The 23,529-nt window shown below is 40.0% G+C and overlaps 1 protein-coding gene across 2 annotated transcripts in view; it reads right to left on the bottom strand.

The window, feature by feature from the left end:
- Positions 1–1,661: 1,661 nt before the first annotated feature.
- Positions 1,662–23,529, bottom strand: part of LOC134651237 (uncharacterized) — a 32,111-nt gene continuing 10,243 nt past the window's right edge. For both annotated transcript variants that reach the window (XM_063506305.1, XM_063506313.1), the window contains exons 11-23: positions 22,905–23,086; positions 22,180–22,339; positions 21,583–21,715; positions 20,600–20,680; positions 18,809–18,943; positions 17,072–17,246; positions 11,605–11,754; positions 9,956–10,092; positions 9,403–9,503; positions 8,018–8,156; positions 6,978–7,054; positions 3,751–3,882; positions 1,662–1,880 (exon numbers count right to left, since the gene is read on the bottom strand). In XM_063506305.1, the coding sequence (XP_063362375.1) occupies positions 1,668–1,880; positions 3,751–3,882; positions 6,978–7,054; positions 8,018–8,156; positions 9,403–9,503; positions 9,956–10,092; positions 11,605–11,754; positions 17,072–17,246; positions 18,809–18,943; positions 20,600–20,680; positions 21,583–21,715; positions 22,180–22,339; positions 22,905–23,086 (1,815 nt within the window). In that variant the 3' untranslated portion in view covers positions 1,662–1,667. The remainder of the gene's footprint in view (positions 1,881–3,750; positions 3,883–6,977; positions 7,055–8,017; positions 8,157–9,402; positions 9,504–9,955; positions 10,093–11,604; positions 11,755–17,071; positions 17,247–18,808; positions 18,944–20,599; positions 20,681–21,582; positions 21,716–22,179; positions 22,340–22,904; positions 23,087–23,529) is intronic.

Raw genomic sequence — 23,529 nt, 5'->3', positions numbered from 1 at the left:
CGCCGGTGGCAGACGACTTGAAAAAGCTTATAGAGACGCCGCTGACGGTCAAGGATCTTAATAGAATTAAAAAAGTTGCAAAGTAAATTTGGCAACACGCGTCTAGCATTTTCAACGCTATGTTATATTACCTATGTATCATTCCAATTATGCCCTAATATATTTTTATTAAAAAAAATCGAATTTGAACTGTTATTAGCTTAAAAAAAAACATTCAAATGAGAACTAAATTGATGTAGACCGAGCGAGGTTGTTATTAAATGATACAATTACATTTTTATTAAACTATAATTTTATTTCTTTTGGTTCTTTTTCGTTTTTATTGCTTTCATCCATCCTTTTTTCCACATTATTTCTCAAATAGCATGAGGTGAGAGTGAATGCTGTTATCTGCATTTAGAGATGCTTTTTGAAAAAATATGATACATAGTAGTAGCTAGTCAGTCCAAGCTAACTTTTCAACTGCTTGGCAAGCGACAGAGATTAGAACTGTCATCATAAACATAAAATTCCTATGAAATTTTTGAAGTTAATAGTCTTATCTCCAAGTCCAAATACTGTAACATAACAAGTGTTATGTTGATTTCAGTCTTGTAGCTAAATTTAACACATTTCGTCATATAAATATTTTAAAAAAGACGGTCCTCTTCAATCTGGATTCTAGTATGAATATTTACCTAATAAAAGACCCAGTAAATGATTTAGAAGTATTTTTTATTAATAATTAAACTTATGCTATATGCACATTTGCACACATTATAATCTTTGTATAAATCTTATAAACGTTTTTAACAATATTTTCCAAAAATATTTTATTTCAGGCTCCAAGATCCTACGTAAATTATTTATTATCCATAAAAATAGCAAGCTTTGCTTGTTAGAATCCTACACCCGCGTATCAATGTGTTAACTTAGTACATACCAGGTTGGGTATGTTGCCGACGGCGGCATGTCCACCCTCCTGCTTCACTTGAAGTCGCGTAACTTCGCTTGACTTATGGAATCGCGCGCGACAACGTAAGCCATGCTAGCGGGCCAAGTTGCAAACGTTGCCTTGTCCAACTAATGCTACACACGGGGTCATATCCTGAGCGCGCGTTTCCACGGCGGGCCGTTACCTGTCGCGTTAGGCGGCGACATGGTGTATCGGGTTCCGGTGACGTAATGACAAGTTTACTAGCGTACTCCATACTAAAAGTCGCGTTTGACATATAGTCGTGTTTAGGATACGAAATGCTAATCAGGTTGAATATTGCTAGCAGTGTTACACACGGGGTCATATCCTGAGCGCGCGCTTGCGCGGCGGGCCTTGGGCGCGGCTCGTGACGCGGCGGCGCGGCGCGCGCGGCGTGTCGGGCTCGGGCGGCGTGTCGGGCTCGGGCGGCGCCGACGTGGTGACCCGCGTTTGACATATCGTCGTCGTGTTTAGGATACGAAATGCTAATCAGGTTGAATATTGCTAGCAGTGTTAGTACACACGGGGTCATATCCTGAGCGCGCGCTTGCGCGGCGGGCCTTGGGCGCGGCTCGTGACGCGGCGGCGCGGCGCGCGCGGCGTGTCGGGCTCGGGCGGCGCCGACGTGGTGACCCGCGTTTGACATCGTCGTCGTGTTTAGGATACGAAATGCTAATCAGGTTGAATATTGCTAGCAGTGTTACACACGGGGTCATATCCTGAGCGCGCGCTTGCGCGGCGGGCCTTGGGCGCGGCTGGCGACGCGGCGGCGCGGCGCGCGCGGCGTGTCGGGCTCGGGCGGCGCCGACGTGGTGACCAGGTTGCGGGTGTTGCCGAACACCGGCATCTTGTCCACTCCGATCAGGTCCTGGAACGTCTTCATGCGCTCGACTAGAGTTTCGTCGTTCTCGATCAGCTCCTCGATCTGTAAGATAAGATAAGATAATCATTTATTGCATAATTATAGATGTTACAGAAAGGTGGATTACATCATATGTATTTTAGTGGAATCACTTCAATTTGCCTGTCAGGCGTACAATATTTGTGTTGTGGGGTTATAATTGTGAGATGTGAGAGTATTGTTTGTAAAAGAGCGCTGTAATGTGGTAGCCTGGTATTTGTAATGTTTTCGTAAAAGACACAGCAAGTTTTCGGAGTAAAGGATTAGAATAGTCCACGGTAAGTTTTCATGCTAATTGTTACGTCAAGTACGGCAGCTCGCGGACGATTGTATATGCGTCGGTAATGTAGTTTTCGAGAAAACTCATTCAATCGTGACGTGTTTCAATTTGGCCAGGTCTACCCTAAGCAGAGATGGGCATCATTCGAATAAACTTTTATCGGAATAATCATTCGAATAAACAATAATTCAGGATTTTTTTATTCGCGGATGATTCATTCGCGAATAATTCATCCGCGGATAAATCATTCGACCACTTTTCAAATGACGAATGATTTATTCGTTGTTTCATTCGAATAAATCCACGAAAAATATTTAAGTTTTTTGGCTTATTCCATTCAAATAAACAACATGAATAATACACGAATAGCACTTTTCATATGACTTATTTTTACTGTATATTTGTTCAGAAGTTAAAGATTGTTAAGGGTTAAAAGATAAGCCCAGGTAGTATAATAAAAAAAGGATTAGCGTGAACAATTAATTACTCACAAAAAAGTTAGTAACTTTCTGGCCTTACCTAGAAAGAGATAGTTGTATAATAAAAGAGTGAGAACACCAAATTTTCTTAGCAGTTGTTTGCTTCAGAGCGAATCTCACAACGCATAATTATATTTACAGTAACTATTTAGGTAGTTGCATTGCGCATCACAGTTGCCAATCTTTCTAAACCGTGAAAAGTTAATAAGGTATTCGAATAAACAAATTATTCGTGGCAATTCATTCGACGAATAAATTATTCGCGAATAAATTATTCGACGAATAATTTATTCAAATAAGAATAATCATCCGACATTTTTATTCGTCATTCGCGATAAATTTTGTTATTCTTATTCGTTATTCGTCATTCGAATAAATTTTGCCCATCTCTGACCCTAAGTATAGTAAAGTATGTAAAAGTTTATTAAGTGTAAGCATTGTCACTGCCAAGTGCAAATTTAGCGTGGTCGAAGTCAAAGAGTCTAAGATAATCGAACGAGCGAGCGAAGCGAAGTGAAGTTCTTACATTCAACTTGGAACACACGGCTGGCTAGGGGCACGTCCCGGCACTTCGATGTTTTTAAGCTGAACTATCAGAGGATAGTTTGATACACAATAACTTAAGTTAATTTGTTCAAATTTTAATGAAATTGGGTGAACGTAAAGTTGAGGGCATTATATTTTAGTCATTAAATTTTGAGCAGGCTCGATCAAGAGGTTATTGAGCTAGAAGAGCTTAAAATGCTAAAAAGCTATTTGTGAGGGGTCTTGCTATTCTGGTCATTTTAATTAAGAAAGTATGGTCGAGTTTGGTATCAAATGAAAGTGCTCGGTTTACACATTTATAATATTGTTTTTTAATTTAAGATTTTAAAAGAATTAGCAAGATAAAAACGAAATAAAATAAAAATAATATTAGTATTTGATATTTGACAAGAAAGATTACGGCTTACCACAGATACAGTTTATTTTAATTTCTATGGTGACTTAAATTTGTCAATTAAGGGCTCCACAGATCTTGCAATAAATCGCACGCGGTTTTCGATCCTTTGACGACTGCATTCAATTGATCTTTTTGGCGAACCGCGAGTTCTCAGTTCGGGGCGAACTACTAGTATAAGTAAAGATAAGATACCTCCTGCCGGTAGTCGACGAGCAGCTCGTTGGCGATGCGCACGAGGTAGGTGGAGATCTGTCCGTACTTCACCTTGGCGTGGAGGCGGAGTACGGCGGGCACCAGCACCTCGGCTACGGTGCGCTTCATTTTCTACAACACACGACGTTTATGTCAGCCTGGTACTCAAGGCATGGGCCATCTGTTATATGATGTCATTTTGGACAACTTAGGGCCACTTTACAATATTATAACTACAATAACATGCATAAACATCAATATCTTACATAACCTTTAGCACAACTTCCGGACGGTGCGTTTGTTTTAGGTACTTCTTTCGACTGGTTAGATCATTTTCCCAAAATCATAATTTACCTGTAGCATAATTTCTATTCGCATTTTTTCCTATTCTTAATTTACACCAGACGCATTTTTCCACATTCGCATATTTTCCCATTAGACAATTTAGCCACTCACAAATATTTCTTACGGCGTTTATTCTATAATCAAAAAATCGATTACCCCACCCCACTTTCTTTTCAAAAAACCTTTAGTTCACAACTTAGCTAGCGGGGCTCCTATTACTGGGCGGTTTGCCCTTCGGGCATCTGAAGCTACCTAACGAACCTAACCTACCTAACCTATTAATTTAGTGTGACGTCCAAGAAAACATTACACTTTGGGGAAAAACATGTAGGTAGGTTAGGTTCGTTAGGTAGCTTCAGATGCCCGAAGGGCAAACCGCCCAGAAATAGGAGCCCCGCGCTCCGTCTAGCTAAGTTGTAAACTAAACGTTTTTTTGAAAAGTAACAGTGCGGTGGGACCATGGTAATATTATCGCCTAAGTAATAAAAAGAATGCGAATAAAACGACTTGGAAAGTATTAATAATGAGAAAAATTTAAACTAGGAATTAATGCGTCTGGTGTAAATTAAGAATAGGAAAAAATGCGAATAGAAATTATGCTACAGGTAAATTATGATTTTGGGAAAATGATCTAACCAGTCCTTCTTTCGACTTTATTGAATATGGAAACGCGATAGAGAGGCAGATAAAGAAATTTCGCGGTAGGGCCTCTGATATAAGAAAATAGAGCGTTGACGAAGATAGTACGGTGCCTTACCGTGTACTGTAAACTGTAACTACCATAGTCAGTGACTATTCAATAATAATGCTGCTAATATTTCCATAAGAAATTGCGTCCCTTAAAAACAAAATAAAATACATCGTGTGGAAATAAGTATAGTGTTTATTTATTGTTAATTAATTAACCATCGCATATCAATGGATCAATTAAATAATTACACTTATCGTGCATCCATCCATGCTTATTGATTCATTTACCTATAGATTAAAATTCTACAATTTGTAATTTGAATACATGTAAATAGTGCATGCCGGATTTCATGGTTTTTATTTTGGCGACAGGCATTGGCGTTACTAGGAATAAACAAAACAGCAGTTTCTGTGCAGTTTTTACTATATGACTTTTTAATGCGATATATGTTTCTTGATCAGCAGAAATAAAAACCCTGTCGTAGTTAAATTAATGCAATAAGAAGACATACATAATAATGACAGAATATACAGGATAAGTTTTTGTTATCCCTTATTTTGGGCAAAACGTCTTATATCCGCATAATTTTGAAAATAGTGTTAACATTTTTGAAAACCTGTGCTTTACAAACTAGGCCTTATTGTGGTAAGAAGAGCGTCCCGAACATGACTTAAAAACGGATCCTGCGTGCCTATGATAGTCGCGCTTTAATCGTCTGTCATCGTGGCCTTTTTCATCACTACCATTTTTGTACTCTATATTAGCTAATTTAGCTATAAATCATTGACCTATACCTATAGCCTGTATAATTACAAACAGTGATAGAAATAACAATGTGATTCATGCTCGCAATACTATGACGTCATTATTCAGCATGCAATAGTAAATTTGAAGCGGTCTCGTAGCGACTCGTTAGCTCAGTGGGTTAGAGCGCCGATATAAACAGAAACTTGACCATCGGAGGACGGAGGTTCAAATCCTTCACGAGTCAGACTTTTTGTACTTTATTTTCAAGTCATAGTCATAGCCTCCCAAGGCCCAGGCTATAAAAAGAAAAAAAAAAACAAAATTTGTCAGTGAAATTTGAATCTGCAGTGTAAGAAACAGTTAATAAAGATAATTTATTTGTCAAACATGAGTAAAGTAATATAGAGATGTTATACCGTACAAAGTTGTCCTTCATGCTTAATTATACATGACGCATTATTTTATTTTGTTTGTAAATTAAACGGTACAAAACAAATGCAACTCTGTTCCTTTTGAAAATTATTTAATTTAAATCGAATTTAATAAGTCCTATTGGTCGGACCGTGAGCCTTAGAAGGATAGTGACGTACTCATATGACACGATGGACGGGTAAAGCGCAATTATCCTATCCCTATTGTAGGGTATACATATGAAAGAGCGACAACTACTTAGCTTCTATAGGCCCGTTGCGTTTGAAATAATTTAGGATGTTACGGAGCCATTCTCTGTATCCCCTGGCAAAGGGAAAATATAAAATATTCCATTCACTGCCTCAGGAGAGATATATTAAACACCCGACTTTAGAACACCCGTCCACCGTTCTAGCTCACGTAAAATTACTATAGAAGCACCATAAAATTATTCTTATGATTTTGTGCCAAAATTACACCCGTAACATCCTTTTTATAGCTCGTAGAAAAACTATGTAGTTTCGTCAAAGCACAGATATTTTTATTTTACTCATTCTCTGCTTCGATGGAACAGTTATTACCTTGGACACGTGCGGACCTGCCGTTACCTGATTGCGTCCATATACAAAATATACCACTAATTACTAAAACAATATTTTTCTAAATGCTTTTAGCATATAACAGTGTGGATGAATAACGGTGATCCTTTCAAACAGCTGGTTTAAAAATTTTAGTTTAACGTAAACATTACCTATTTTGTGCCTTGTTACTATATACATAAAGTCCGTATTACTACGAGTAAGCATATGGTTGGGCGGCAAGTTTTTAAAATATCGACTTTATTTTGTTTCTGCTAGAAAAGCTACAAGATTAAAACAATATGTTAACTTTAAAATATCTGCACTGAATTGTAATGAGCCTTTATGAACGTGACATAAGGAACTAGTGAATGCTATAAATAAAATAGCGATGGGATTCCAACATTTTTACAGAAGCTAATGAATAAATTTACAAAACAGTAAAATAAACTTACATGCGACACAATGTTGGTGGTGACTCTCTCCTGAAGGTCGTCTATGTCCGCTACGTCACCAGTCTTATCAGGTTTTTCTGTAAAAGGAATTATAATTGAAGCAGACGATAAATAAAGTAAAAAACACATTTGTTAAATTGACAGTACCTTATATATTGGCTGAACTACAGGTCTAGAATTTACAAGAAAAGCGGGACGAAAATCGAAATAATGTAAGTATTTAATACAAAATTAATATGTGATTTCGTGATTATTTGCTTATCTCCTAAATACAGAATTTCGTATGTTCCAGTCTGTTAACCATTTGTGGTAATTGTGGCTAAGCGCTAAAAGTTCTCGAGTTAGTCAATTGTTAAGTATACATTTCAATGTTAGTTGACCATTTGTGCCCACACTGTTAACTGTACATCGGTGGACCTTATGCCTTTTGTAATAAGGTCCACCGACGTACAGTTAGCAGTGTTGCTGTGTGTACCTACGTACTGAGCTTCATGCGAGCCCCGCAGAGCAGCGTGATGGTGTCGAGCAACGTCGGCCCTCCCGACTTGTCCTCGCCGTTCCCCGCGATCCATTCAGCCTATATCATGAGCATACCTCGCAACCGAGCTAGCAAATCTGTAGCAGTTGTACGTCAAGGTTATCACAACTACGCATAAACTAAAGTACAAAAAATATTTTTTCTTTGTTTTCAAACACACCAATATTTTCAAGCAATGAAAATTCCATTTTAATATTTGAAATATATGCGAAAAAAAAACCTGATTTTATAAATAAAATAACAGATACATTGAAACGCATCTAATATTGACATTGACCTGTTAATTTATATTATTTGACAGTAAATTAAACCGGGTTATATCGGAAGAGGATCAACAAGGTTCTCGATCAATTTTATTAATCTTACATACCATAAAGTTAAAGCAAAATGGTTCATCATAATCGCCAACCCTGACACAAAACTGTCATATGCTACGGTTTTGCTAACTCCGTTGCGGGGTATGATCATGAGATGGAAGGTACGGTCTGTAGTGTGTACGTACTGGGCAGCTTCATGCGGGCCCCGCAGAGCAGCGTGATGGTGTCGAGCAACGTGGCGGCCATGTCCGGCTCGAACGTCGGCCCTCCCGGCTTGTTCTCCTCACCGTTCTCCTCGATCCACTCAGCCGCGTTCTCGAGCACCTGTAGCATCGTACAATTGAGGATTATGAAAGGAACAATCGATATCCTCCTAAGGCCCAGCCATACAAAGGAAACAACCAAAATTTGCCACTGAAATTTGAACCTAAACTGTAGGAAATAGAGTTGATTTTACGCGGCGGGGCGTGCAGCGTGGCGTCCGGCTCACAAGTGATTTGAGCAGCGTGCACTAAGGCCGCTACTATACGTTTACATGCACGCCGCACGCCCCGCCCCGCTGCACGCCCAACTCGAGCGTCCACTCAGGCCTTACACTTAGGAGGCTAAAAGAATTCGGTGTATTTTCGTTTGATGAGACACAGATGAGAATAGGTGTTTTCATATGGCATATGAATAAAGGCGGAATTAATGCGATTTGTGCAGTCATTGGATCAGTGCGGTAGGTTTTAAGAGTATATTGTGCTATTTCAATCCGTGATGATTTTAACACTCGGCAGAATAGGTAAACATAAAGTATATGGTTGAGACTTTTTTACACCAGTTTTGTTGTAGCGAAACTTCCAAACAGATTTTTATAAATTGGGTATCAATCGATTTGTTTAGGGCCGAGGATCTATCTGAATTTTTAAACCTTCTTCTAAAAAGGAAGTGATTGTATACTCAAAACCCACCATGTGTGTAGTCCGCGTGAGATAATTCAACACTTTGTTATATCCGAAAGTAGGAAGCTACAGCATTTTACAAATACCCTAAACTTAGTTAATATACTACAGTGTGCGCATAAAAAAAATGACAAAAAAAAAGTCTGACTCGTGAAGGGTTTGAACCTTCGTCCTCCGATGGTCAAATGCAATTATATATCGGCGCTCTAACCTACTGAGCTAACGAGTCGCTACGAGACCGCTTCAAATTTACTATACCATGCCGGAAAATGACGTCACACTCAATTTAAGTGCGAGCAGTGTTTTTCCTGATAATATCTATGACTAATGTTTGTAATTGTAGCAATGTATCTTGATACTGAGCCAATTTTAACATCTGAAGTGTCATTCGATTCGTGTTTACACGATACATTTTTAATCGATTTCTAAAAATGAGGATTCTACATGCAAATAACAAGTAACCGGCTAGGTTTCTTTAAACTTTTACTATATATTAATTATGCGGAACGAATGCGCTCGCCGCTGCCATGCGCGAGCGGGACTTCGCTATATTGATGCGTAGCGCTGCCTCGCTCGCACACCAGAGCGGCGTGTAAGGGAGGTAGGTTTTAGATATAGTATAATACCTCTCGAGCTAGTCGACATTGAACGTTCAGCTTCTGGACGATGGAGAATCGCTGCAGCATCACGTCGTAGATTAGCTGGCGCGCGTCGAACGATATACTCTCTGGAAATAATAGTCGAATTACCACTATATGCCTCATTTAGACGAAGTGAGAACTCGCACGCAATTTTCAGTACATTACAGACTAAGGAGCATGCAGGTACTGGGTCCCAATAGTACATTACATACCTAGGTATGAGAGGAGGATTCTAGGAGGTGAATTCGTGAATGCTCCAGATCGCAGGTGTTTGTGGCCCGAACCGAAGGTGAGGGCCATAAATATGCGATCTGGGGCTTTATGAATTACCACCCGTGGTTAGTCTAAAGTTTTACGTCTTAGCTTGGCCAGGAAATGAGATTTTCTCCTCGCGTAGCGGCAACTTGTAGCGTACTACAAGTTGCCCAAAGACGATGGAAGATTTTTTAAATGTCATAAAAGTACAGCGAAAATATGTTTGCCCAAGATGAAACGGAGGCGCTTCGGTCGCGCTTCACGCTCGCTCGGTCAACAATACCTGATCGGGAGCTGTTGTAGTGCTTGATGCAGTCGACGAAGTGGTGGTAGATGGCGTCGGACGTGAGGCAGCTCGTCAGGTAGTACTCGGCCGGTTCGCGCACGTCGGCGTCGGAGTCCGCCAGCAATGCGCAGTACCTGAGAACAAATCAAAATCAAAAATCAAAATAGTTTATTGAGACAGTGAAACTTATGATTAACAAGATTTACGTAAACTTATTCTATGATTAAACACTGCTAAAGTTGTTGCCAGATATATAAATTGCCCGTGACACCTGCACTAGGCTATGCCTGTCTCGCAGGATGGCACTTTTCCTAGTTTGCCAGTTTTTTATTGATTACATTAGGCGCTAAAGAATTCACTACTATCAGCTAAATTAACAAAATGCATGCTACATTACATTACAGTCTACTACTAAGTATTCTACGATTTTTGTGTCTACTGTGACACAGTACTTTAGTAAAATTTAAAACTTAAAAATGGTAGAATTCATATTAACTCACATTTATAGACGGGTCTAACGCGAAATTTATTCACATACCTTTATTTACCGACGTTTCGACACAGGTTTCACTGGTCATGGTCGCGGCTAACTGATGTCCCAGCAAAATTTTAAAACAGAGATTTGTGCAACTATCCGACGAAAAGTGTATGAAAAAGTGTCTACCCCAAACTTTTCAAATTTCGCGTTAGTTTTAAATATTATAATGGTAGAATTATTATGGGCCCGTGCATGAACTATAGGGGGCAGCATAGGAGCCGTCAGATTTTTGGCGCGAGGCGTAAATGTACCGCTTATGCTTCCGATGTAGCCCACAAGATGGCAGAACCTAATATGCACAAGGAAACATACCGACGAGAACGGTAGATGGTAGTTGGTAGCACTTGCGTTGGCAATGTACATGTGCACATATGTTTCCGATTCAGGCCACAAGATGGCAGACCATCCAACGCGCACGGTCCCTAAGTCCTGGACGGCAAAATCGTTAAACGTAACGGCCTGGCTACGACTTTACGCGATTGGCTCCGGCTAAGGGGCAACCATAGGTGGGAAAAAAATCCGATCGCTGTGTGCTCCAACCTATGGTTGTCGCCTTAGTCGAAGCTAGTTGCGCAATATCGTGGCCAAGGCGTAAAGGTCACAGCGACTGACTGAGCCTGGGTGTGGAACCTGGAACTGGATGAGGTTTTTGATTTTTAGGGTTCCGTACCCAAAGGGTAAAAACGGGACCCTATTACTAAGACTCCGCTGTCCGTCTGTCCGTCTATCACCAGGCTGTATCTCACGAACCGTGATAGCTAGACAGTTGAAATTTTCACAGATGATGTATTTCTGTTGCCGCTATAACAAATACTAAAAACAGAGTAAAATAAAGATTTAAGTGGGGCTCCCATAAAACAAACGTGATTTTTGACCGAAGTTAAGCAACGTCGGGCGGGGTCAGTACTTGGATGGGTGACCGTTTTTTTGCTTGCTTGTTTTGCTCTATTTTTTGTTGATGGTGCGGAACCCTCCGTGCGCGAGTCCGACTCGCACTTGGCCGGTTTTTGATCTAAGTCTCAGTCAGTGATAAATATACCGATTTTTAGATGTATGTATCAATAGCCGGCTCCACTATGTTGGTGTATCTGTGGGCACAGCCTCTCACCGGTAGTAGAGCGGCGGCCGCAGCCGCAGGAACCCGGCCAAGAGGAGTCGCGTGAGCGAGCGCGCCGCGGAGCGCCGCAGCGCCGCCGGGGCCGACACGTTGAGGCACATCGACACGTTGCCTAGCAACGGCTCCACTATGTTGGTGTATCTGCGGACAGAAGCAATAGGGCTGTTGACACATGTTGAATTTTATAACTAAATCTAGGCGTCCATGCACGTTATATTTGATGCCGACTGTACACACAGTGCTAAAAACGAAATAGATATTAAACTAATTTTACGATCTACCTCACATGACTTTAAGTCACAACGGCCGTAAAATTAATTTTATGTTAGTACGACTCACGACAGTTTAAATTCGATAAAATAGGTATTCAAGGAGAAAACTAAATGGCGGAAAATTACCAGAACCTAAATCACGTGAAATCAACCCATTAATAAAAGTTTAAATCGCTATTTCTGTCTGATACTTTCTCAACTCTAAATTACTACATCTAATTCTAATTAAATTAAATTTCATAAGTAAACAGCTTAATAACCAGGCATCTGAGTTTTTATCGCATGGTAAGACTAATAGCAAGCTATGGAGTCGACATTTGCCATAAATGTAAACTCTTATTCATACTCATACTCATTTACATATTTCATTTATCTTAAAATGCCTTTAGAGCGGTCGGTCGTGTATATTATCTTAGTCGAATTATATATAAAAATATTTTTCTATTACATTATGAATTCATAACTTCAATTATTTTAACATACAACTACTTATACAAACTACATCGCTGCGAAAGACCTAATGTCATGTAGGTACTGACCGCTGATAAAATTGATTAGTATTTGTCATGTGTCAATCACTGGTGATTGCAAACGTAGTAGTTATTTATATCTGTAAGTGGTAAATACGTTGTGGAATATTCCATAATTAATTATTATGCCTAACCCAGAAATAGCTGCAATTTTGGCATGGATAGAGCCATACAACGATTTACAATATGACTATGAAAAATCTGCTATAGTGTGCTTGAGTTGTGAAGTACAACTCACCCAATTAAAACATACATTTATTTTAAAACATATCTGTGTCATATCATCATTAAACTCATATACGTAGTAACTATTTAGTAATCGAGAACAGATTACTAAATAGTTACTACATATTAAATAAAATTAATCATGAGTATGAGTATGAATAAGAGTTTACATTTATGGCAAATGTCGACTCCATAGCTTGCTATTAGTCTTACCATGCGATAAAAACTCCGATGCCTGTTAATAACCCTTGGCATGTCCAACCCCAACTTTTTTATAAGTACTAATAAAAAAAACAAGCCAAGTGCGAGTCGGATTCGCGTTCCAAGGGTTCCGTCCATTAAGTCCGCTTGACTGCACATTTCCAATAGGTTTTCCTGTCATCTTTAGGTAAAGAACTATTTTGTGTATTTTTTTCAAAATGTCAGGCCCAGTAGTTTCGGAGATAAAGGGGGGGAGGAAATGGTCGGACAGACAGACAGACGCACGAGTGATCCTATAATAAGGGTTCCGTTTTTTTCCTTTTTAGGTACAGAACGCTAAAAAGTAGCCCATAAGCTACTTTATTATAAGAAATCAACACCTTGAAGAGGGACAGGAGAAACTACAACCGATGTTCACGCGGATTAAGTCACGTGCGTAGGCTAGTTTCTACAAGACAATACAAATCCTCTTTATTGCACAACCTCAATAAAACATTTACAGAGAGACACACATAATACATGAAGACAGAGGTAACAACAGGCGGTCTTATCGCTAGAGAGCGATCTCTTCCAGACAACCTCATGTTATAAATGCGAAAATAACTCTGTCCGCTGGTTTGACACTTTCACGCTTTACCCGCTGAGCCGATTTAGATGAAATTTGCTGTCAATATAGTTTGAAGCCCGGGAAAGGATAGTTTTTTCAATCATCATCATCATTTCACGCAGACGGAGTCGCGGGCAGAAGCTAGTAGTCCATACATTTTGAACGTGACATTCATGTGCACGAGTATAATTAAATAAAGACGTGATTAGTCACATCTAGCATATTAATTTTAAGATTATTGCGAGTGTGTGATAGAAAAAACAATTAAAATTACTTTTAACGATAAAAATTATATATAAAAAGGCAAAGTAGTAAATCCATAACTAGTACAATAACTAGTTTGCAAGCAAAATGGCGACAACCAAGTGGATACTTGGTATACTTATTCTTACCGTACTGTGTGAGTTGACAGTCTGCGGATATGGCAAAGACAAGGATTATGACAAATATGATAAAAAGAAATACTTTGTGTCGAAGGCGTTTAAGGGGCCAAAGTTGGTAGCGAAGTCCTTCTTGAAACTATTCGATAAATTTGACAAATACGATAAAAAGGATTATTACGACAAATACGATAAAAAGGATTATTACGACAAATACGATAAAAAGGATTATTACGACAAATACGATAAAAAGGATTATTACGACAAATACGATAAAAAGGATTATTACGGCAAATTCGACAAGGATGATTACTACAAATACTTTAAAAAGTTTTGCTCCGACATATACGATAAAAAGTTTGATTTCGACAAATACGATAAGGATGATTACTACGAATACTTTAAAAAGTATTACGATAAATTCGATAAAAAGTATTACGAGGAATTCGGTAAAAAGTATTACGAGAAATTCGATAAAAAGTATTACGAGAAATTCGGTAAAAAGTTTGATTACGACAAATACGATAAGGATGATTACTATAAATACTTTAAAAAGTATTACGACAAATTCGATAAGGATGATATCTACAAATATGTTAAAAAGTATTGTTCCGACAAATACGACATAAAATACGATGACGACAAATACGATAAAAAGGATAATTATGACAACTCGTTAACGGTAAAGGTAACGGTAACGGATGACGACAAATACGATAAAAAGTATGATGACGACAAATACGATAAAAAGGACGATGACGACAAATACGATAAAAAGGATTATTATGACAAGTCAGATAAAAAGGATGATGGCAAATCCGATAAAACGTATGATGATAAATATGATAAAAAGGACGATGATAAGAATGATGGTGGCAAATCTGACAAAAAGGACGATGATAAGGATGATGGCAAATCCGATAAAAAATCTGACAAAGAGTAAATAGCCACGCGATGGCAAGTAATCACGACGGGCCACATTTAGAGTTTAAGTTAGATACCGAGAAGTTGCCAAGAGTTCCAAGATTTTGTAAATTTACATTAATTCAGGCGCTATGTCCATAAATATGTTACTTATTACACTTATTTCTTATAAAACTATCGTTAGTCAAACAGTTATATCCATAGACTAGGAATCCTCTAGACGGAGTTAAGAGCTATTATTTCATGAGACCGATTCTGCCAAAAATACGGGGGTGCGGGGGGGGCGAGGTGAGCGAATTCCGTGCCGTGATTGGTCCGTTCAAAGACACGGACCAATCACGGCACGGGATTGACTCGAAGATGGAGTAAAACTATCGTATAAGTGGCAGAGGGGGTAGCGTTACTATGCTCAGTCTAGAGGATGTCTTGTTTGTGGTTATATCTTATGTTATACCTTTAAACGAGCAATTCTTGTATATTTATTTATATATATATATATATATATTTCGGGGATCACGGAAACGGCTCTAACGATTCAGATGAAATTTGCTATGTGGGGGTTTTTAGGTTTTATAACGCGCATTTTTGAGTTTTTATATGTTTTCCGAGCAAAGCTCGGTCTCCCGGATATTTAATATTTAAGAACTAAATTAATGTTATACGCATATTCCTATTTAAAAATAAGATTTCAGCTTCAAAAATTACAGAATAAACTTTTGAGTCTGAATGCAAGTTTTTCTTATCTGTCCCGCTAACTGCGAATATAATACCTTTAGTAGGATTCATGCGAATGTGCGCCGTTATTCGTCACAATGCGAATCGATATATCGTCGTCCAGTACCTACCCACAACACAATAGTCGACATTCAGCGTTAAGAGGCCGGTATCGATTTTAGTCGCAAAAATGTAAAATTGATAGATTGAGTCGATGAAATTGTCCACCTTTTGTTACGTAATAGAAACAACAAGTACTGGTATCTATTAGCACGTCTTCTTATCTTGCATTTGTACAGATCATTTTGAAAACTGACTCACTAAATTAGTAATGATTTTTTTTCTGATGGACGTTTAGGTAAACGCGCGTAAAGCACTGATTTAGTCGATCTTATTTGTAAATTTCGTAAAGTTTGGAATTTCGTAAATGGTAATTTTGTATTACACATATCCTGTACTCCAACTTTCATAGACTACATTTTTGTTATATGATATTGAACAAGAGTAAATGAAAGTTAGACGAAATCAATTTTCACCAGAAATTACTTCAAAACAAGTGAACATTTTTCGTGAAAATCGACTTAATTTCAACGTAATTTTGATACTTAAACAATCTACAACATTTCCTGAAACTGTTCTTATACATCATTTTTTATAATTTATGACTATAATTTTTTGATGAATTTTTAAAAACTGCCCCTTCTCGTCATATATTTCCGGTGACGCACGCTTGGGACCTAATTATTAAAAGGCAAGATGAGAAGACGTGTTAATAGAAACCAATACTTGTTATTTAGATATTACGTAACAAAAGGAGTACAATTTCAACGACTAAATCTATCAATTTTACATTTTGGCCCTAAAATCGTTAACGGAGCCTTAAGTAACAGATTTATTAGTATCTCTACTCGACACTAGATGCCGCAAATAATTTTCAGCTAATTTTATTACCGGAACGGTTTTATTTTACGCAAAATAGGCACAATGGTTGTCGATTTGCGGAAAATGCCCAGAAGCACTAACTACCGGAACATAATTTGTACCTAGCTGTTTGTAATATTAGTTGTAAATTGTTGAGCGATACACTTTTCGTTTGTCGCGACACTCGCGACATCTAAGGTCAAGGTACGGTACTGAGAAATGCGCTACTCGACGCTAGATCTCTACTCCGGTTTTACGGTTTCGGTTACGAACATGTCAAGATTGGCGGTCTAGTATTAGTAGTCTTTTTAGGGTTCCGTACCCAAAGGGTAAAAACGGGACCCTATTACTAAGACTCCGCTGTCCGTCCGTCCGTCCGTCCGTCTGTCACCAGGCTGTATCTCACGAACCGTGATAGCTAATAGACAGTTGAAATTTTCACAGATGATGTATTTCTGTTGCCGCTATAACAACAAATACTAAAAACAGAATAAAATAAAGATTTAAGTGGGGCTCCCATACAACAAACGTGATTTTTGACCGAAGTTAAGCAACGTCGGGCGGGGTCAGTACTTGGACGGGTGACCGTTTTTCTGCTTGTTTTGCTCTATTTTTTGTTGATGGTGCGGAACCCTCCGTGCGCGAGTCCGACTCGCACTTGGCCGGTTTTTTGGTAACACATACCTGACGCAAATGTCGGCGAGAGCGAGCAGCGCGTTGACCCGGGCCTGCAGCGCGTGCGCGGAGGAGTGCAAGATGGCGGCCAGCGCGGGCGCGGCGGCGGCGGCGGCGGCGCGCGAGCGCACGCACAGCCGCCCCAAGCCCGCCACCGCGGCGCCGTGACACGCAGCCGTCCACTCTGCCCATACAACAGTTATCACATAGCGTAGGTGCGTTAGTTTTCGACCACATGACGCAATTTGAATATAAACCTACGCTGCTGCACAAATTTGTACGAATTGCAATCCAAACAATATAGCTATCTACATAAAAATGATATTTCGCAAGTAGAAAATTAAAAATCAAATGTATTATTTGCTAATCTGGGACGAAAACTAGAGCGTGGACGGAAACTATAGTTCGTTTTTTTTAGCATTAGAAAGAACTTGAAAGAAGGTAAGCGATTTTGACATGTCTTTTACTTTTAGTTGAAATACACTTTTTTTTAATCAATAACTATTACTTATGAAAGCAGAAGACTATAAAAGATCGTATTAGATTCATAATTGTTACATATTTACCGTTACTTATTTTTAAAATGTGTTTTTCAATTAAAAGACACATCAAGATTGTTTACCTTATTTCTAATGCAAAAAAAAAACGAATAGCGCAATTACCCTATATCACTATTAGAGCTTTAATAGTCGACTGGTTGTAGTAAATTACAAGCCTTCTTGAGCTTACTATGGGACTTAGTCAATCTGTGTAAGAATGTCCTATAATATTTATTTATAGTACAGAACGCAAGACAACGGCCTTCTTAAGCATTTTTTCTTATGACAATGACAAATAAAACGTCTTTGAACCGAGATTTTTTTGTGAAGCCCGACAATACAGTATTTATCATGATAATAGTCTTGAATAATTTTACGGTTTAGACTCACTTGTTTTAACACGCCGTCGCGATACACGGCCGTCGTGAACGCTGCTCGCACTGTTAGTGCTTGAGAAAGGAGACCTAGGCTCTCCGAAACATGTCGCGCGAGTGACTTAAAACAAGTGAGTCTAAACCGTAAAATTATTCAATGTTAGCATGTCTCACAACAGTTTAAATTCGATAATAGTCTTCGTTGAATAGCCGTAGGTCGCATAATCGATCTGTCGGGCGATTCGTCGCGACGTTTTTCGGCACCAATCAAATCGGAGGTCATCTATCTGAATCGGCATTGACGGAGGGCAGATCGCCCCTTGTGGTCGCAGACGGTGTTATAGTTTGTAGCTTTCTAGTAGACGCCGAAGGCTTATCCTATTGTCTATTGTTCAGTAAAACCGCACGTGCTACTTACCTGCAAAAAAGGGTCCTAATTATTCTATTTGGCACCTGAGCGCGGGCTAGTCCAACGCTCAAAAAACCAGTGTAGGTGCGCTCTCCGATAACGCGCCTTTGATACGCATCTCGATGACACATTTTAGACTGGTTCTGTAGCGTTCGACTCGCCGGCACTCAGTAACCGAAGTACCGTTTTTTTATGCAGGTGGTTGTGGCACGTGGCACGAGCGGTTTTTCTTAACAATAGACAATAGGATTAGCCTTCGGGGTCTATTAGAAAGCTACAAACTATACCTTTTTTTCTTTTTCTATACCACATCGGTGGCAAACAAGCATACGGGCCGCCTGATGGTAAGCAGTCACCGTAGCCTATGGACGCCTGCAACTCCAGAGGTGTTACATGCGCGTTGCCGACCCCTGCGTTGCGATACCTGGCGGCGGGTCCTGCAGCGCGGCGAGGAACAGGTTGAGCAGCGCGGGCGAGGGCGGCGCGGGCGCCACCAGCGACAGGTCGGCGGCGCGCACCCACTCCGACACGCCGCCGCCGCTCAGGGCTCGCTTCTCCGCTGATACAATGATTTATAACTCAAGATAGGTTATAGGCGTTCCAAAATTGAAGCGCTTAACTTGTGACAAATTGGACAAGTTGCCTTTAGTCGCGGCTGGACAAGCGACAAATGTGCACGTGCTAACGCGCTCCCGCACACCGAAAGAGAAATAGACGACCTTATGTTTAACAACGAGTGTGACAAAGATAGATGGAATGAGAAAACTTATCAAAAATAACAGATTTCTTCGTAGGTACAGAAATAAATATGGAAGTTTTTTTGTGCTCCTCAAGTATGAGTATAAATTAGCTTACAAAAACAAATATGCGCACGCTCTCATAGCCTCCTAGGACCCAGTCATAGAAACGAAACATCCAAAATGTTTGTCACTGAAATTTGAACCTAAATTGTGGCAAATAGAGTTGACTTTGCGTTGATTGAAAATTGAACGAAACAAAGCAAAAGCGACTCTGTTCCAATGGGGAGTATTGCTGCAATGTTTTGCCGCCAGAGTGCAGCACTAGTGACTTAAGTATAGACTTGAGTAGAGTAACTTATACATACTGTACCTTAAACTGTTTTTTGACAAGTTTTCACAGACAATCAAATATGGCATTGATACATCAAGGCGGTTTGTTTACAAAGGGCCTACCGGGAAACGCGACATCGAAACTCTTCGCATCGCGACTCTTTATCGCTCGAATATGCAAGAATGACAGAGAGGTTAAGCTTTGGATTCCTCCGAAAACGGTGCCATCATATTACGGCCGCTATATAGCGTTGACTGACGTCACTAGAACGTTGTCTATGTAAACAAGATGGCGCGGTTTCCTAGACGGCGTTACGTTACGTTGATTGTCAACGTAACGTAAGATGACGGCCGTCATGACGGTGTCGATAGTTTCGTGAACGTTTTATTAGACAGCGGTGACGCCATTTTGAATAAATGACACGAGATTTGAATAAATGATTCCGTACTACGATTATTTTCCTCTTCTGATGATATTTCATCCTCCAAGTAAATTATAGATGATCAAGCAAATCTTGTCAGTAGGAAAAGGCGCGAAATTCAAATGTTCTATGGGACGTTATCCCATTGCGCCTACATTTTTCAAATTTGCCGCTTTGACCTTGGTGGATGACGGTGTGTTATGACGCCGTGGTACTTTCCACATGTCGCCACCGTAAAGACGGGCGTCTTTTGCGGCCGCTATATGACGGCCGTCATATGACGGCACCGTTTTCGGAGGAATCCAAAGCTTTACAAAAACAAATATGCGCACGCTCTCATAGCCTCCTAGGACCCAGTCATACAAACGAAACATCTAAAATTTTTGTCACTGAAATTTGAACCTAAATTGTGGCAAATACAGTTGATTTTGCGTTGATTGAAAATTGAACGAAACAAAGCAAAAAGCGACTCTGTTCCAATTGGACATGGTTTAAATTTGTACATCGAACTGAATAGGTACTATAGGTAGGACATTGGGCCTTAGGAGGATAGTACATTAATTAGTACGACTGTTGTCATGAAACTTCTGGCCAAACTTCTGAAATTAATATAGCAAAGAAAGCTAAGCAAATTACGAAGCATTGAAAACTAAATGCTAAATTAGAGCTTCCTGTCGTTTCATTTACGAAAAAAATCCGAAGTCACAGCCTAATTGTACTTACACAGTTGTAGTAATTCGTTAGCCCACTGCAAGTTGGTAGGGTCCAAATGTGCGGCAAGCGTAGCACTGGGTATCCGGCAACCTACAAAGGAGAACTTATCTATTACATGCGTCCAGTGTGTCGAGCCAAGTTTATGAAAACAGAACTGACTCCTTCATAATCAATATAATCATAACTTAGGATCTATTTAACATACTTCAACTCATAAAATTTGGGTAGTTAAAAAAATCTTTAAGTCCCATTGAACTGAAACGGTTATGGTCATTATAGCCTGAAAATGCTCATACTAATCACTTACTCACCGACGTACTAATGTAGTGTAGTTAGAATATATAGAAAATGTAAACCGTTTCCAATCGGCCTAGAAAGTTGAAATTTGCCATCCAGGTATTAATTAACAAAACAGACGCAAAAAAACATCATTCCTTCTACAGTAGAGTGACTAAATACTAATAACGGATTATGTGGCTTGACGCGAATGCCTTCCCACGGTTAGTGTCACAGAGGCCCTATCGCGAAAAACGATATTTCTTCATCTGCCTCTCTATCGCTCGAATACCCGAGAGAGACAAATAATGAAATTTCATTTTCCGCGATAGACCCTCTGATGTCACAGCATTATGGCGCGGCCCGAACTGTCAGATGAGCATCGTCCACCCGACGTCGTCACAGACTTTACCCAAGTTATGTCTGTTTTCATGTATTAAATCCTTTAATTAATGGTGTAGTGTTTTTAGGGTTCCGTACCTCAAAAGTAAAAAACGGAACCCTTATAGGATCACTCATGCGGCTGTATGTTTGTCTAGCCGACCATTTCCCTCCCTTTATCTTCGAAACTACTCGGTCTAAAATTTTGAAACAAATACACATAATAGTTCATTACCTATAGATGACAGAAAAACTTATTAGAAATGTGTAGTCAAGCGTGAGTCGGATTTAATGTACGGAACCCTTGGAACGCGAGTCCGTTTAATAATACTGACCGTCCTCTCCCGAGTCGGTGGCGAGGCGCGCGGCGAGGTGTTCCCGCAGCGCCGTGCGAGCGGCCGGTGTTAGGTAGCGCGACCACAGAGTTAGGAGTTCTAAAGTCAGCGGTTTCAGGCGCTGGTCACGACCCTGAAACATACAGAAATATTACAGGTTGGTTTACCTTCTTGATGGCTTAACCCCACGAGCAGAAATTTAAAATTCGAATTTAAATTTAAAACATTAAGGTTGTTTTTGCTCGCTAATTTCCAAGTTCCAACCTTAGGAGGACTCAAGGAGTTAAACCAGCATGCGCCAGAAGCAGACCACACATGGCGACCCAGCCGGTGATTTTGCGTTACACGGCATACTATACCTAAGATAGAAAAAAATGTGCATTAACAGCGAGCACACAATGGAACTGTTTAAAATTTACCAAGCAACCACGTAAATTAGTTTTTTCACTATTAAATTAATTTCTTGACTTAATCGAGTTTAAATTAGCTGGAAAATTCCCTCCAACGTTTCAAAGACGACATTATCTTAGTCATCACCAAATACTTCTCGGCCCCGTTTTAGTGCAAAAATAGCGGAAGTATAAATCAGTGTTTTACCTGCGTGTTATCAACCAGGTTGTAGTAGTAGTCTAGTATGAAGGTGACATCAGAATAGTCGACAAGTCGCGCGATGCTCGTTAGAAGCACTAGGCATTGCAGGTCGCGTTCGTCGCCCTGAACGCCTAGGTGCGTGCTGACTGCGTCCACGACGCGGTGGCTGCGAAAAAGAGTTAAAGATACTGTTATTTTACCTGGCGGTCTAGCATGAGTTGCGTCCTCGCGCGCAACTCCATACATCCTGCGCGACGTCAAGTATGGAGGCGCGCGCGAGAACGCAACTCATGCTAGACCGCCTGAAACGTTGTTTTGCCTGCATCATTAGACTCAAACCGTAAAAATAAATATAAAAACCATAAATAGACAGGATATAAATGTACAGAACTGGTGGAAGTGCTGGGATAGAAATAAGGCCTCGCAATAAAATAAAAAACTTTTCGTAATAAAATAAGTACTAATCGGGTTTGGTTTAGATATAATACGAAACCTATCAAAGCAACTTAAACGTCTGACAACGGGTCAATTACTTATAGTTGGTGATTGAAATATTTCACACATCTGATTTTCTACATACTACTACTAGTGCCCACGCCAATTACTGCGATTAGTTGCCAAGCGGACCCCAGGCTCCCATGAGCCGTGGCAAAATGCCGGGACAACGCGAGGAAGATGATGATGATCTGATTTTCTATATTAAACACAAATTCGCTTTTGTATATTCTTACTTAATGCACTTGGAAGTCTTAGCGAGCAGCGCGCACGCCTTCTGCAGGTGCCGCCTCATATTATGCCTCGTAATGGCCGCCAGGAACTGCCACGGGAGTGGGCTCTCGGCTGCTAAAGATGTCTGTTTTTGGAGGCGGTCGAAGGCTACTTGCTGCATCAGGTTTACTACTAGCTCTTGCACCTGTAAAAGGAGAGTAAATGTAAAGCAAGCCTTTGTGAGGCGTGGAAACAAAAAAGCGGCCAAGTGCGAGTCGGACTCGCGCACGGAGGGTTCCGCACCATCAACAAAAAATAGAGCAAAACAAGCAAAAAAAACAAGCAAAAAAACGGTCACCCATCCAAGTACTGACCCCGCCCGACGTTGCTTAACTTCGGTCAAAAATCACGTTTGTTGTATGGGAGCCCCACTTAAATACTTATTTTATTCTGTTTTTAGTATTTGTTGTTATAGCGGCAACAGAAATACATAATCTGTGAAAATTTCAACTGTCTAGCTATCACGGTTCGTGAGATACAGCCTGGTGACAGACGGACGGACGGACGGACGGACGGACGGACGGACAGCGGAGTCTTAGTAATAGGGTCCCGTTTTTACCCTTTGGGTACGGAACCCTAAAAAGCGGC

The sequence above is a fragment of the Cydia amplana genome, chromosome 1 (genome assembly GCF_948474715.1).
Source record: "Cydia amplana chromosome 1, ilCydAmpl1.1, whole genome shotgun sequence".
NCBI lineage: Eukaryota > Metazoa > Arthropoda > Insecta > Lepidoptera > Tortricidae > Cydia > Cydia amplana.
The sequence above is the reverse complement of the archived record's forward strand: the minus strand, read 5'-3'. Positions and strand labels throughout refer to the sequence as shown.